Genomic DNA, 17,548 nt, shown 5'->3' with positions numbered 1-17,548 from the left:
AGCTGGTGGTAAGCATCTTGGGTCAGGCAGGGTGCTGTAACAATTCAGAGTGTTAGCAGGCCTGGTGAGCAGGCTGACATATTGAAGATATTAGGCATGTACATTCCTTTAAGTAATCCCTCAGGATAATAAATAAACATTTGTTTTTAATAATGATGCAATCTTTGAGACAGTATAAAGGTCAACAGTGTGCACTTTCACATTGTTCAGAATTATGGATACAACAAAGCTCTCGTGTCATCCACTCTGAATGCTCGAGCAATGCTAGTGTTGGCTTATGGAGATGTAGGCAGCAATAAGAAAAACATCTCAGAACTCTCAGAGAATGTAAAACAAGCAGCATTGATTATAAAATATTTCAGATCAGGTGATAGAGATTATTATGCTAATCTACCACTCCCAGCTAACAGGACTGGTGAAATTGTTGAATAACCTTCACACATATAATTATCCTTCCAATTCTTAATCCATATTGAATTTTACTCAATTTAAGGTCCCACAGGTAGCGCCTATTCCAGAAGCATTATGCACAAGGCAGGATCCAACTGTGGAGGGAACACTGGTTCACACCAGGAACTGCATAAAAACCACACTCTATCGCAAGGCTACAATTCACCCATATGAAAATGGATTGTTTTTCAGCAGAATAAATATCCATGCAAACAGGACACTTCTGGAATGGACAATGAATGCATTGAATTCTGCTTACTGCAGAGGCCTTCTCATTATCAGATTTAAATATGAATGAGGGTTTACAGGAGTGAGATTAAATAAACTGGAACAGAAATCCATCACAGGCTATTTTGGAACATGAGGTGGGCATGCTGAAACATACATCTGTTTCCTTGTGGTGCTGTTCTTCCCACAAAATGTTGGTTGTTTTGAGAGCAAAATGGATGTAGGGGTTCTGGTGACAGGTGGTCATCTTAACTTTAGTTAGACACATTTGATAAAGTGACACAATAAAAGGTTGCTTCAGAATAAATACAATAATTTAAAGAGATTGCATAACCCAGCATAAATCTCTATGAACGGCGATGGCAGTTTAACAGCAGTTTCTACTTTTCAGGAATGAATTGCTTATAAGCTCTGTAATAACTGTAAGCTCTTTATCTTATACTTGTACAGATGCACTTTGCAAGAAAGCGTCTTCTATGAATTTGTTTCACATAGTACATACATGTTTCATGATTTAAAAAAAATCTTATTATATTAGAAAAATATATGAGACACAATTTACTTTACAACAAAAATACTGGACCCTTTACTGGTTGTCTGCCCATATCGTTCCACCATATTGAAATAACTATATAGTCTCTGTTCTTCTGGCTCCATACAACTCCTAGCATATAAGTAGTTCATGTTGTTCATCATAAAATAGACAGATGCTTTTGTAGGAAACCTTATCTAATACACATTTTTTATTCATTATGTTTAGCATAGGTATTTACAGCCTTTTTTATTTAAGGGATAAAAAAAGAAAATACTGACTGTATGTTCTTTTGATTCTTATAATATCACATGGTTAATGTATCAAGCTGTTTAAAAATAAAAAAAAACTGCTCATGTATTTACCTATTTCATTTCAGCCACTGTATCCCAAGTGCCAATGACTTTATTTTTTAGTAAAACCACTATTTTTATGTTTCTGTTCTCAAACATATAAAGAGTTGTGACTCTATCAATAGAAAACTATCAATAGTTTATCTAACATAAATAACAGATTTATTACTGGTGTTTGAAAGCTGCCAAATATAGTTAGGTTCATTAAGAAACAATGCAAATCATACTTATAAACAGCTAAAACAAGTAAACTGTATAAGCAAAACTTTTAACAATTCCACCAAAAATGTAGACATAATGCCCTTGCTAAACAATTTTTTTTAAAAATGTAACTTAACTCTAATAAGTAAATATTTACCTTTTTAGAAGAGATACGAAGACTGAGAACAGACTCTTCATTTTTAAATAGCTGGGCCTCTTCAATAATAAACATTTCGTTTTCTAAATTGATAGCTTTTTGCAGGTACCCATTATCTGTAAGGAAAAATCAAGGGAAGCTGAAAAGCAGCTTTATTTCATAGATAACTATTCTTTTTCCTAAGTTTATAAATCATTATTAATACAATTAAGACTAAAGTCCTAATAGTACAGTCCTACAGCAAAACTCTTGACCAGACACCCCAGCAATGTCATCTGGTGGTTTAGAAGATGTAATAAGCAGAGCAATGACATGCTGTATGTTGAGCAGCACATGCAAGCTAGAATTTCATTGTACTCTGTACATGACAGTAACGACCCTTTGAACTTGTAGGCACATGGGTGTAAACTAGAATTCTACTACTGACTCCCTGTGTGGTGTTAACTCAATTCATCTGCTTAAGCTAAACCTGTACAACAATGTTAAAATAAGTTCATACACTCAATGTAAGATTATTTGTTTAAATAATCTGATAAAAAATGTCCCTGACTACTAATATCCTAGCAGAATGAGAATGCTTGCTTTTTATAACACTGCAGAATCACCATTTCATTATTTTGCACTGTTGCGTAAGCTGCTACTGTGTCACCACATTCTAAGAAGAATAATAAAAACTCTTGTAAGAGTCCGGGCTCATCCAGCAGTAATACTTGTGTATAAATAGTAAAATGCATAAATAACATCTAAATTGCATCAGAGGCCAGCAAGTTGTGGAGGGCAGAAAGTAAATTTATAATGGAATTATGTGCTTTAATACATTTGTAACAGGTTTTGCAGAAATATATTTGGCATCATGAGCATTAATTATGAACCATTGCACTAAGGTGGAAATTATCCAACTTCGGTATCGGTTTTGGCCAATTCAGAAGCAATAGTCTATACAGTTGTTTAAAAAAAAAAAAAAAATAATAATAAAAAAAAAAAAAGTCCCATGAAGTGTGCAAAAATACAAAGGCATCTTCATTTCATGGTGGACTCAAAGCAGGAAACAAATCTGGTAGGATCACAGGCACCAAGGTGTTGAGGAGGCATATGAGAAGATTAGTTGAGGATTGTTTAAACTAGGGTAGGGGGAAGGGGCAGGGAGGTTTAGAACTGTAAATGAAGGGACAAATACTGTAAAACCATATATACAGAGTAACGTAAATTTTTAAAGTTTTAAGTGCAAAAGTAAAATAAGTAGCACATTAAAAAATAGCTTGCATTAATGCTGGAACTATCAAAACTAAACCATGTGATTTGGAGCTGTATGTAGCTAAGCATAATTATAATATTATACCAGTAAAAGAAACTTGGTCAAATAACAACGATGGGGATAAGTATAACACAGATGGGCACATATTGTTTGGAAGGAAAGACAGAACAGAAAAGGAAAGAGGATTGCCTCTTAATGTCAAGCAGAATTTAAATGCAAGTCTCCTTCAGTTGGGCGATGAGCCATATCTTAGTGAGGGTTCACCTGGAATGCATTATGGATGGAGACCTTATTTTAGGAGTATGCTATAGTCCCTCAAATGCAGACAGTAATTTTAATGCAAATATTTTTAATATTAAGAGGAATTAAAAGTCATGTTTACAGGGGGATTTTATAGTCATGAGGGACTTTTACTACCCAAATATCAACTGGGTTAACCTTGCAAACAGTGCAAGGTTATGAATACATACCATACAACATACATGAATAGGAGTTTTTATATGTAATCAGAGACTGCTTTTTAAAACAATATGTTAAAGCACTAGGATGAAATTCAGGGTGTAGAGGTGACTGATCCACTAGGGTCAAGTGATCATAATATGGAAGAGCACAGATGCAAAGACTAAAGTTGTTCAGCTTAAAATTGACAGAGCAAATTTTAAACAGATTTAGCCAAGTCTAAAATTAATAAACTGGAATAAGAAGCTTTTAAGTGTATAAGCAGTCAAGGAGCAGTTGAACAGGTTTAAAAATGTTTTGTATATAATGTTGCTATATACCTGTCCTACATTTACAATTAGTTGGAAATTAAAAAAAAAAAACAAACAAACAAGTGGGTTAATAAGGAGTTGAAAAAAAAGCTGCAAAGGGAAAAAAAATCAGCTGTATAAGGCGTATAAGATTAATAAATACAATACAATTCTTAAGGTGTATGAGAGTATGAAAGAGGATATTAGGGAAGCTAAAAGAGGAATATTGCAAATAAAGCAAAAAATGACCCAAAGAGATGTTTCAGTATTTTAGTGGTAAAAGAACAGTCAAGGAAAGGGTGAAGTGTATCAAGAATAGTAAAGGGGGATTAAAATGTAGAGAAAGTGAAACAAAAAATGCTCTAAACTGACATTTTTCTGAAAGTCTTCACATGTGAGGAGTTGATAAACTCACCAATAGTAACAGGGACTACTAAGGAGGTTCTTAGTGACTTGAAAATTGTATAGGGAGAATTGATGATTGGATTAAATAGGCTGAAATCAAACAAATCACCAGGACCAAATAATATAGGGGTTAGGATTAGTTAGGAGGTCGTAATACGCAGGGTAAATTCAGATGGACTGGAAATAGCAAATATCCCATTATATAAAAAGGATGAACGGACACATGCAAGTAACTATAAGCTAGTAAACTTAACATTTGTCACAAGAAAATAATGGAAAGAATTGTTAAGGAAAAGATTGAAAAACACATTGCAAGAACAGGAGTTTTACTGAACAGTCAGCATAGGTTCAGACAAGAACAGTTATGTTTTACTAACCTGCTAGAATTCTATGAGGAAACAACAGAAGGATACAATCAAACTGGTGCATACAATATTATTTATCACAACTTTCAGAAGCATCTTGTAAGGTACTACATGAGAGGTTGGGCATCAGACTAAAAGAAGCAGAAGTTCAGGTTGTAGTGTGTAGGTGGATGCAGAACTGGCTATAACACAGGAAGCAGAGGTTTATTGTATGAGCAACCTGATTAGAATTGGGTAATGTTAAGAGTGATGTCACTCAGAGGTCAGTGCTAGAGCTACTGCTATTTTAAATATAAATATATGATTTTGATAGAAATATAAATAGCAAGCTCGTTAAATTTACAGATGATACCAAGCTGGGTGGATTAGAAGATAATCTAGAATCCATTGAATCATCACAGAAGGAATTGGACAGCATACAGGCTTGGGCAGATTTGTAGCAGATGAAATTTAATGTACTGTAAGTGAATGTAAAGTACTACATATAAAAAGTAAAAATGTTAAATTTGAATACACAATGGGAGGTATGAAACTTGAAAGTACTGCTTATGAGAAGGATTTAGCAGTCATAGTGAATTTTTCACTAACAACTGCCAAACAGTGTTCAGAGGCCACTAACAAAATGTTAGGTTATATAGCACCAATTTTTGAGTACGAGTCAAAGGAGGTTATGTTTAAACTTTATAATGCATTGGTGAGGCCTCACCTAGAGTACTGTGTACAGTTGTGGACTCCAGGCTACAAAAAAAAAAAAAAACACTTAGCAGCAGAGCAACAAGGCTAATTCTAGGACTGCAGGGAATGAGTTATGAAAAAATATTAAATGAGGCAAGCCTTTTCAGTTTAAGTAAAAGGGGATTAAGAGGTGACATGATTTAAAGTGTTTAAAATCATGAAAGGAATTAGTACAGTCGATTGAGACTGTTATTTTAAAATGACTTTAACAAGAGCATGGTGACACAGTTGGAAACTTGAACAGGGTCAAATTTTCTTCAAAAAAAGAACCATAGACACATGGAAAAAGTGACCAAATAGTGTTGTAGACAGTAGGACTTTAGTGACCTTAAAATTTAGACTTGGTATTATTTTGGAGAAATTAAAATGGATAGGACTGGCATGCCTTGTTGGGCTGAATGGCCTGTTCTCGTGTAAAATTAATGTGGATATAGAACATTAGAAAAATTATTATGGGCCAATTTAGAAATGTGCTAGGCTTTGCTGAAGCTTATTAAGGGAGATAGAGAATCCAGCAAGAGGTTCAACTCCACCAAAGTATCATCCTGCTAATATTTCATTTTTGTTTTGAGTTTGCTTCGGAGCTCAGCTTTTCTGAGGCAATGCTAAGCTCCAAAAAACTTCAAAAAGGAATAAAGAAACTACTTAAATATTTTACTAACACAAACTAACACTACAAAAATTTTCAGAAAGGCTTTTGCAGCTTGCTACAGCCTTCTACATACTAATGTACACCTGGCAATCCTTCTCTTCAAAATAGGTGTTTAAGGCTTGCTGTTTCTTTCTCTCACCTGTTTACCACATAATACTATAAGGGTTGCACATGGTTTTGACTTGATCTTTCTAACAGTTCATTTTCACAATGTTATAAAAAGCATGAGGATGCATTTTTCATGGAAGCAATATGAAAATACCCTATGACAGGTTGCTTCCCACCTTGGGTTCAGTGCTGCTGCTATAACGTCCTATGCCTCGATTGTTCTGTGTTTGTAATTGAAAGTATTGTAGCAATGGTTTCTTATTTCAATTATTACAGTTGTTTCATCCACCAAACCATTTTCTGGCCCCTGTAAAGTTCAATTAAAGATTGCAAGAAAGAAAAGAAATTATAAAAGATGTGGGTTAAGGGTAAGAAACTGAAACACAGCAGGGAAAACTAAGATAAACAGCAGACAGTTCTTCATGAAAAAATGTTCCACTGAAAAGTATTATAATGCCATTTAAAAGGTGTCATGGCAAGGGGAATGGGTACTGAAAATGAGCAGGAAACATCTTTTATCTTATATTCTTTTAACCTAAGTATTAACAAAAGAAACTGATGGAATATTTTAAAGTAGAAGTAAAAATGATCTCTGTACTTAAAGATAGGTTGGTTAAAGATGAATAACTGGAAGGACAGCTAGATAAATGGATGGAGTCAAATGTGCTTCAGGTATTAGTTATTAGTTAAGACTGCAAAACCCCCGAGTTGGATGACATTTTACTAGTAGAGATGAAAGAAAAAACACATTACTTATAAATTTCAGTAAGAATATTCTAACAGTCACTTGAAGTGAAGTACCATCTGTTGATTGAAAAGTTGCAAATGTGATTCCATTTAGTGCTGGGCGGTATACCGGTTCATACCAAAAACCGTTTTTTATTTTTTTTATGATATGGATTTTTCTTATACCGCAACACCGGTTTAAATTGCCTAAACGACGTTCGGAACGTGGCGCAGCGGGAAACTGTTCAAGTGGGGACCTTTTTCACTGCTACACCGCTAAACACAGATTTGTTGCACTAGGGCTCTTTTTCACTGCTACACCACCAAATAGTGGGCGGTAGCATAGGAATGCTGCGTGGTGAAAATGGACAGAGAGCCTGGAGATGCTTTAGTTTTAAAAGGTCAGATGTGTAAATACTGTTTCTATACTACTGGATAATACTGCAAGCCAAGTTGTACTTGTTTCATTTGTTTTCAATACAGTTTAATGTACCTGGGTATTGTGTAATAGTGTGACGACATGTTTTCAAACCCCGTCATAAGTTATATAGCACATTAAATACTTTGTGTTAAGTGATTCTTAAACCGACTTCTTCTTGCACTAACAGGAGGCGCCGGCATCGATCGCCGCACAGAATACATTCACTTCATGATCTTCCTTCTCTCTGAACATTTAGAATGCTAAAATAAATACTTAATATAATTTTCATGGTGAAATGCATTAAAGCATGCATTAATCATATGGGGGCACGGCGGCGTGCCTGCCTTGCATTTGCATGTTTTTCTGGTGGGTTTACTCGGCGCTTCAGTTTCCTTTCAGAGTCATGTAGGATGTGGGGTTTTGTTGTGCTATATTGACCCTGCTAGTGTATGTTTTGCTTGTATTTATCCTTCGATGTGCTGGCGACTCGTTCAGAGATGGGCGCAACTCTGAATGGATGGCATAATTAAACATGTATAACGAAGATATTTTTAAAGTTCTGAACACTCCGTGGGCTAAGTTTATAACTAGTTTTAATTTCACAAAGACGTTTATCGTGTGGTGATTGGTTATGTGGAGAAAGAAAAAGGACGGATAGGAACTGGGGTTTTAGTACATCAGATGGAGACAGCACGCGTGCAATAAAGAAAGCCCGCTCAGAAGAACATGCATTGAATTCTGTGTTCGTGTCTCCGACCACCAGATCACAAAACCAACATTTACACAATATTTAAGTTTAAACCTGTGCGATACCCATTCATACATCCAGTTTTTTGGAGCCTCGTCACACCTGCCATAAAGGTCTCTACACTGAACGTACACCTGGGGACCCCTCACTACCATGCATGTGTAATACCTGCTTTAATGCATTTCATCATGAAAATGATATCAAGTATTTATCTTAGCATTCTAAATTTTTAGAGAGCAGGAATATCATGAAGTGAATGGATTCTGTGCGGTGATTGCTGCCTCCTCTTAGTGCATAGGAAGTCAGTTTAAGAAGCGTAGTGATTAACAACTGGGTCGGGGAACACAACACAAAGCATTTAATGTGCTGCATTAACTTATGACGGGGTTTGAGAAAATCAAGTAAATTGAACATTGATTTTAGGATGAAGTTTAGTTTATGACATTCTACTTTAATTATGAAGTAAACTATGAAAATAAAGTGGAAATGTTGACTTTAATCTTGACATAAGCGTCAAAATTAAAGTGGAAATGTCGAGAATAAAGTCAGACTTTATTCTTGACATATACCGGTAGTTTGTTTTTTTTCTTCCCTCTTTACTGTATTTTTTTTTTCTTCACCGTGGCCCTAATGCACTTCCGTAGGGCTATACCACAAATAGCATTATACAGTAAATGCAAGTTGCAGTTATTTTATTTATGTATATAGCTTAGCTTGAAGCAAGGCCCATATTAATGCAGTTTGCCTAAATGATGGTACAGTTGGTAAGGATGTCATCACAAAGTTGTACTTGTTTTATTTTATTTTAATTTGGTGAATACTGTGTAATGCACCTGGGCTTGAAGTCTTGAAGTAATAGTGCAGCTATCAGTAATAATACTATTATTTATTTTATTGTTATTATTTATTAGTTTAAATATTATGTAGTTTATTGATGGTAAAGTTGTTTAAAAAGTCACTTTAATGTGTCAGTGGACAGAGATTGTTAACATTAACAGAAAGTGTAGTTGGTTCACAAAAAATATTTACTATTTATTACTTTTCTAAGACATGTTCAGTGCAATACCAGTTTTGACAAGCACCTCTGGATATTTTACTAAGTCTAAATGCCTCTTTGGATGGTTGAAAATATGTTGTCAAAATCATAGTTTAAGTTTTTGCAAAATTTGTTCAATAAAAAGGTTCTATATTTTGACTGCAACTGTCATGCAGTGTGATTCCTTCTCTTCATTAGTGTCACCCCCTTGAAAAGTATCACTTTATGGGGCCATGCAAACCTGTATTAATACTTGTGTGCACATTAAAATGTTTTTTTGTACAATGTACAATTCTCATAACAGTCTAATAGGTTATTCTTAGCCAGTCTACTGCAGTAATTGCAGTGGAAAATGTGGTTAACATTCACTCATGCATGGGGAAAAAAATACCGTCCAATACCGTGAAACCGGGATAATTTAGAAAAATACCGTGATATAGAATTTTGGTCATACCGCCCACCCCTAATTCCATTCCACAAGAACAAAGGAAAAAAATTATTACAGTAATTACTAATTATAGTCCAATATATGTTGCTTGTATTCCAAAGACTACAACTATGGTAATGACAATCCAAAATTGTTTAGAAGGTTTCTTACACAAAAACAATATTCTTAATGAAGACAATATAAGAAGAATCGGTTAAACAATTTTAAAAAAAAATAACTGGAATCAAAATCAAATCATGCAGTAAACCTACTTTCAAAAGCATTTTGATATGGTTCTGTACCAAAGATTAATTCTAAAAACCTCCAAGGTAAAAATAAAATGGATTTAGAACTAGTTGATAGGCTGGAAGCAAAGAGTACAGGTAAGAGAAGTATAGTATGAGATCATCAGTGGTATGTCTTAATGATCTACTGAAACCATTTCTGTATCTAACTGATATTATAGCTAATATAGAAAATACAACTCTGTATTTGTCAGATGACATCAAAATTGGAGAGACTGCACCTACTGAGAAGGCTCCAGCAACAACTGAACACCTGGACAATCATCTAACTGGGCAAATCCCTAAAAAACGTGCCCTAATATAGACACGTTCAAAGTACCATAAGAAGACAAATGAAAAATTAATTATAAATGAAAGATGGGTAACACTATTTTAGGAGGCCACCTTCTTCATATTGAAACTACATCATTGAGGTAATATACTGAAACAATTAAAAAGGAAAATAAAATATTAGGTTCTACTGAAAAAACAAAATTCTTAAATTTGCTTAATCCAATTCAACATCATGATGGCCAGGGCCAGTATCAAAAGCAAGTTCATCACAGGGATCACACATGTGGACACCTCCTTTTTCATACACACACTTACAAAATAGAAATTTAAAATTGTTAACCAACTACCATGCACATGAGTGAAAATGTACACATTGAGTACACAAAAGGAAACCCACACAGACACAAAGTACTGTGTACTATCATCTTTCACTGATGAAACACACATCATAAAGTCAAGTTGTTTTTTTACTTGATAACAGTACACGGTGTATCTTAATTGTCAATTATAAAAAGTTTAGTTTCACAAATCCCGTCTACACAGAGTAGTACCTCTAATATTTCTCTCTCAACTATTTTACCTTTCTTGTAGCAGTTTGACTGTGCCCTCGTCTTGGAAAACTCTTGGCAGCCTGTAACCTCTTTGTAATAGAAATAATACACAGGCTACAATTCAAACACTGGATGGCCATGGGGTTTTTTATTGATCTAAAATGTATTAATAAAATTTCACAAACAGTATATTACAGAAGATATGGACTGCAAATCTCAAAAAGACCTAGGTGTAATTAAAGTTGATAAAATTGTAAAAAAAAAAAAAAAAAAAAAAAAATATAACTAAAAGATTCCATACATTGCATTTCATGATCCCCTCCACAGATATGTAAAATTATCAACAAAATCAGGCATCTACTGGTTTATATGTGGCATAATTTACTTTATAATTTTGCTGCCCTTATTTTGGCCAAATATAACTTGAAAGCATCTTTATTTAACTGTGAGTAGTACTAACTGCTTCCTTATTTTGTTTGCCCAGAAGAGTGTCTCACCTGTCCCAATGAACATCACATCATAAAGCTGGTTATCCAGGGCTTTGATTCGGTCAACAACTATACTTGTAAAGCGAGATCCAGTTTTGATAAGTTTGGGCTTCCCATCGATAGGAGTGACAGGGTCATCCATCAAAGGGTGATCTCTTACAAACTGCAGTGTCTTGTCTGGCAGGTCCAGAGTCCGGTTTATTTTCATATTTCTTGCTTGCTTGTTAATGCACTAAATAATGCAGAATTAAGAATAAGACGTCAGAAACATACATGCTGCATGTTGATTAATGATCTTGTAATACAAATGTAAATTATTAATAAAGAATCAGACATACAACCGTAAGAAGTCAACTGGGATATACACAAATATGTACATTATACAAGCAAGTATATAAATACTAATAAGTCTTCTTTGTACGGAAAGCAACTATGAATAAGGAATACCTTAAAAATGAAACACACAAAAAAAGTTGTTAAGCGCATTCTTTCATTACAGCTTTTAATGTAACCCTTTTTTGTAATTCTAAACACAGTATGAACAGACTAAAGAAAAAAGTAAACATTAAATTAAAATGTAGTTGTCACTGTTGCCTTACTCCCTCGATTGATGTCTGCTTTAAAGTTTTACATTCTCCCCATTTCTATGTGAGTTTTACTCCAGATAGACCCATTTTTCCTCTCTTATCTCTAAAGACATACAGGTTAGATTAAATGAAGATTAAAATTGAACGCCTGTGTAAGTGTGTGCATTAGTTAGCCTTATGAGCTACTGGCATTTTCTAAGGCTGTTTTATTTCCATTTAAACAGGCTTGAAAATGAAGAAAGGGAGTAAATGAAAACAAAAAAACAATAGTATGGAATATATCACCGGCTTCTACCTGTTTTTCTTTCACTGCATACACTTACAAGATTAGTTAAGAAACGACTACCACAGAAACCTTCTGTTTGTTACCAAATTGTGGAATTATTCAAGTGTAATGTGTGGCATTTTAATAAATGTTGAACACTGTTTGCCTTCAAGGACACATAGTTGCAAATCTCTGATAGGAGGCTTGACAGTCTGATCATGCTGTTAAGATTAAAAGTCAGTAAACTCAATTGTTGTGAACTATATTTACATATCAAAAAGTGTGACAGAAAAACTGACACCTGGAAATTTTTAGTTTTATGTAATGATTGGGTCAGGAAAATGATTAAAGTCAGGTGTAATGCCTCCTAGACAAAAGGAATGTACAGGGCAGATCTAGATGTAGTGTTTAATGGCTATGGAAAGTGGGTCTTCTAATGTGTATGTTACTGCACTGGTAAAAAAAAATGAGTTGGACCTTACTTAGATAGTGGAAAGACATCAGCTACTTTTGATTTGATCCTATTAAGTTAGTAGCTAGGAAGCAGGCTTCATGAATGTGGTAGATTTTTTTTTTTCTATTCAAACTGTCCCTCAAAATTAAATCAACTGAGTGTAGAGATACTCAAAATCCTGAATATGTACCAAAGAATGAGTGGGCACATGACTGAATTAAAATATAAAGTCCGCTTTTAACCTTATTTGCATGTTGCTGCAAATGTTGCATTTGTCAGGTAAGGCTCAGAAGGAGATGTTGTACTAATTTAAAAGCATTATCATGGGAAAGTATTTTCTGTAGATGAGATTGCAAGGTTTGTGGAGGATGATATGCAGCAAAGTGAGTAAGAGTAACATAGTAAAAGCTGAAGTGGTGGTATATGATGTAGAATGTAATAACATCTGTATTCAGACCAAATATTCTAAATCTAATCTAAAATGTATGTAATTTTGAGAAATTGTAGCAAATATTTTGAAATACTATGAAATATACCCAATCTGTATTTTTATTATAAATTAAAATGCACTCAGTGCTGCTAGGATAGACTCTGGCATTCCACAACCGAGTAACACAAAAATCAGGCTCAGAAAAAGGGTAGATTGACGGAAAAATGAAAGTCTTTCCTGAAAGCAATAATTCTGAATTACTCACAGCTCCTGGACGGGGCACAGGTATGTCCTGATTGTACACAATCCATTTGACGTGTGAAGAATCCACTGTGACTGGTTCTTTATACTTTCCCTGAGAGAAAACCTCGTGTATCTTTCTCATACTGTAGGCGCACACGATTGAGATGTCCAACACACCTCTGGAGAAAGAAAAAACATGCTAAAATAATACATTTTAAAACTATTAAAAAGGCAATTGTGAACAGCTGAGTAATGAATACATCCAGATTAAAACTAAAACAGTAACACTGACAGAAAATACTAAATGGCATTCTTAAACTAGGTGTACTGCTGCATCAGTATGCACTTATACAAAAGACAAAAGTAGGTAAGAGTTATTTCAAAGCTGAGGAAAAAATAAAATAAAAAGGTTAGAGTCAAACTGTTTTGGCTATATAACCTTCAACAGAGGTGTGTGTCTCAGTGCATCAGGATTATCATTTTTATTTTTAAGAACATTAAAGTGGGTCAACCAGTAAAGACAAAAAAAGCGAAAAAGCACATCTCAAAATTGGTAAGGCAACAGTACAGCTATTGACCAACCCCCCAATCAGCTTTGTATATTTGTTCTAATTAAGACAATAAATGTCTAACTTATAATTTACACTATGAGCTGAAGACTTCAGAATCAAAATGAGCTGATAAAAAGACAAATCATTTTATTTGAAAGCATGAAACCAAATACAATTATGTGTGAAGCTTTGGCAGGGAGGACATCAAAAAACAACAAACACTAGAATTCCAAAAAAATCTTCAAAAAGAAAAGAAAAAAAAAAAAAAAAAGAATTTCACAAAAGCAGGATGGACAAAGAAAGAATGAAGAAATACACCACCCAAAAATGATATTTTTTATGTTACTTACTGCATGTGTTTTCATGGAGAACTGACATAAAAAGTTTATAATAAAACAGAAGTCTATGGTGACCAATGCCTGAAAATTGTCCTTGGTGGGGGGTTTTGAATCTCCAGTTATTTGTATTGCATAATTCACATGTCAGTTATTCAGTTGTTTACTCTCAACATGCAAAACACATGCATTTTCTGCTAAAACATTGTTAAACAGATACTTCCAGAATAATCAGCACACATTATATACATTAAACACACTCACATAAGACAGAGCTTTTGAATTTAAGATCCGTCTCTCCCCCTCACATACTTCCAGACACACCCAGAAATCCAACAAACAGAACGCAATAGCTCACAAATGGTTACTACACCAAATTACAAAATGTTGGTTGATAAAAAATCCCCTCCTGGGTCCTGGATTATAATGACTGTATGACCCCTCTCAAAGACAGTTCCTGGAACTCTGCACACCCTAACCCCGCCCCCCCCCCCTCCCCCAAAATATCATTATAACACAAAGGTGCAGCTAGGACTGGGACAACCTTAGGAAATTGCTGGTCAGGAATAATTTGCTCAGATGACAGCAACTCTACAACAAATTCTAAATGTAGCAACTCTGGAGCACAGAAAACTGGAGCAGGCAACACAGAAAATAAAAACAAAAAAACTGTTGTGCCCAGTTTTGGCTGGGCAATCACTAATTAATCGTAGATTAATTTTCTATGCTGGCTGAAGCTTTTATTTTCCACTCCTACCTAGCCATCTGATCACAACATATGTTATTAAATTGGATTGTGACTTTTGCAAGAAGACTTAAAAATTCCTATAGTGAACAATAATTTATGCTGTTACAGACTCTTCCATTTCATTTTTATTTATTTTAGTAATTGCATCTTTCACTTTTTGTAAAGTACCGTGAACTACATTTTGTATGAAAATGTATTGCTGTTTCCTGCATTATAATTTCAATAGCAAAGGAACTTGCTGGCATGCAGGCAAATGACTGAGGCGGCAGATTCAAAAACATGAAGGCATACACCTTTTTTATTCTGATGAGCAGTTTCCACAGTTGTTTCAAGTATGTTGTGTTAATCTAAACACCTGATGGATGTAATTGTGCAACTAACCCACAAGGTTGCACAAGTGTACAGTGCAGTATACCACCCTATAAAATGCAATTGATAGCTAATACCTTGGTTGGTATGTGGGTTGTTACGAGATGAAAACATTATGCCAAAATGAGAAGATAAAAAAAGACAAATGATTTTTATTTGAAAGCAAAAATTAAAATGTAGCAATTGGAAAAAAAGGAATGGTGTCAAAATAGACAGGCAAACACAGGAAAATTTAAAAAAAAAATGTTAAATACAATCACAAATCAGAATAAGAAAACATGGCATTTATATACTAAGTCACCAGAACTCAAGAAACCTGGGGACATACCCAAAAGAAACTTTCTCAAAGGCAGGATTTACAATGCTCGAACAAAGAAGTTTTACCAAGCTGCTTCTTTTAATTCTGCTCCCCAATCTACCATGTGACCATTGCCTTAGTAATGTTGCATGGCAAAAGTTACAGCCAGAAGGAACCAGAGGCAAATTACAGGGAAACCAATTTCCCTCTAGGATAATAATGTCTACCTAATTTAACCTATGAGGAGTGGGTAGGTACAGAAACCCAGCCAAATGCTGGCACAATATATATTCACATCACACACACACACAAACACAACTACTTTGAGTCAATTATATTGGAACTCACTAAACTAATCCTTAAAATTGCATGATTGACTTTAAACAACTAAAAGAAATTCTGGTTAAACAGAGTTCAACATGAATAGGAGTTAATTACACCTCTAGTGAATGAAGGTTAAAATAATATAGTTTGAAAAAGGCATAAGAACGATCCAGTTCCCTTAATGCAAGGTCTTCTACATTGAATGAAAATTTAAAAATTTCTGTACTTCTTAGGGAGCCAGTTTTAAAATTGTACCATGAAATTAATGAATTTGTGTGGCATATACCTAAATTTTATGTTGTAAAACTATTTAATTAGCATTTACTGTAAATATTTTTTTTTCCATAAGTGACAATGCTGTCTCAAAAAAAACAAACACACTGGCCATTCCATTACTTGCATTTGTTTTTAAACTGAAAAATAACATTTTAATGACGTTAAGAAATGGGATACTCCTTTCTCTACATTAATGTCAAAGAAACCTTTGCTTGTCTTTCATAAAATACATAGTGAAGGGTTAAACCAGCCCATTTTAAACTAGTGATTAGCATAGTGATTTATACAGCCCTATTTGTATTTTTGTAATTGGAAGAACTGGCATTAAACTACTACACTGCATTGTTTCCATTAAATTTTTAAAACAAATTTTAAAAGATTACGTACGCCTGTGGAACAAATACTCCATAAAAGATTGTCTCCTTCCAGTTAGCAGACTTCAGCATAAATACATCTTGAATGATGAATTGGAGGTTCAGCTCTGGCACAGAACACACAAGGCTTGCCTTTAGAAATGTGGTCCATTTCTTCTGTAAGATTCTCAGTCCTCCAAGGTCATCCTGACAGAATGCATAAAAAAATGATATGAGATATCTTTACTTTCAGTGCATCAGATTCCCACATAAAATGTGATAAAATCCCTCCTTCTTTCAAGGAAGTGCAAATGTTAAAGCTCAAACAATCATTTAAATCTGAAAGAATGTCAGTTGGATTTTATATTTATATTACATTTACAGCAGGAAAAATAAGTATTGAACATGTCAATGTTTTTCTCAGTAAATATATTTCTAATATGGCTATTGACATGACATTTTCACCAGATGCTGGTAACAACCCAAGTTATCCACATATACAAAGAAATAAAAAAAAATTAATAAGTTATGTGTAATCAAGTGGAATGACACAGGGAATAAGTATTGAACATGCTTACTGAAATTTATTTAATACTTAGTAAAAAAAACCCTTTGTTGGTAATGACAGTTTCAAGATGTCTCCTGTATGGAGAAACTAGTTGCAAACATTGCTCAGGTGTGATTTTTGGCCCATTCTTCCACATAAACTGTTTTCAAATCTTGAAGGTTTCAGGGGCCTCTTCTATGAACTCTGATCTTCAGTTCTTTCCATAGATTTTCAACTGGATTCAAGTTGGGTGATTGACTGGGCCATTATAGCAGTTGTATTTTCTTCCTCTGAAACCAATTGAGAGTTTCCTTGGCTGTGTGTTTAGGATCATTGTCTTGCTGAAATTTCCAGTCTCGTTTCATCTTCAGCATCCTGGTAGACGGCAGCAGATTCTTATCAAGAATGTCCCAATACATTTCTCCATTCATCCTTCCTTCAATTATATGAAGTCTGCCAGTACCATATGCTGAAAAACAGCTCCACACCACGATGTTCCCACCTCCAAACTTCACTGTTGGTATGGTGTTTTTGGGGTTATGTGCAGTGCTATTTCTCCTCCAAATATGATGTGTGTGCAATGACATCCAGAGAGTTCAATTT

General features: G+C 34.5%; 3 protein-coding genes across 5 annotated transcripts in view; 1 reads left to right on the top strand and 2 right to left on the bottom strand.

The window, feature by feature from the left end:
- ap3d1 (adaptor related protein complex 3 subunit delta 1) overlaps positions 1 to 17,548 on the top strand; it is a 1,136,182-nt gene that overhangs the window by 468,057 nt on the left and 650,577 nt on the right. The window lies entirely within an intron of this gene.
- Positions 1 to 17,548, bottom strand: part of theg (theg spermatid protein) — a 455,045-nt gene that overhangs the window by 83,717 nt on the left and 353,780 nt on the right. The gene's annotated exons all lie outside the window — the stretch shown is intronic.
- Positions 1 to 17,548, bottom strand: part of si:ch211-129c21.1 (uncharacterized protein LOC563087 homolog) — a 74,788-nt gene that overhangs the window by 6,050 nt on the left and 51,190 nt on the right. For all 3 annotated transcript variants that reach the window (XM_028816415.2, XM_028816417.2, XM_028816416.2), the window contains exons 9-12: positions 16,433 to 16,605; positions 13,167 to 13,323; positions 11,175 to 11,397; positions 1,922 to 2,037 (exon numbers count right to left, since the gene is read on the bottom strand). In XM_028816415.2, the coding sequence (XP_028672248.2) occupies positions 1,922 to 2,037; positions 11,175 to 11,397; positions 13,167 to 13,323; positions 16,433 to 16,605 (669 nt within the window). The remainder of the gene's footprint in view (positions 1 to 1,921; positions 2,038 to 11,174; positions 11,398 to 13,166; positions 13,324 to 16,432; positions 16,606 to 17,548) is intronic.

The sequence above is a fragment of the Erpetoichthys calabaricus genome, chromosome 12 (assembly GCF_900747795.2).
Source record: "Erpetoichthys calabaricus chromosome 12, fErpCal1.3, whole genome shotgun sequence".
Lineage (NCBI taxonomy): Eukaryota > Metazoa > Chordata > Cladistia > Polypteriformes > Polypteridae > Erpetoichthys > Erpetoichthys calabaricus.
This window is presented reverse-complemented; position numbering and strand designations above follow the sequence as displayed.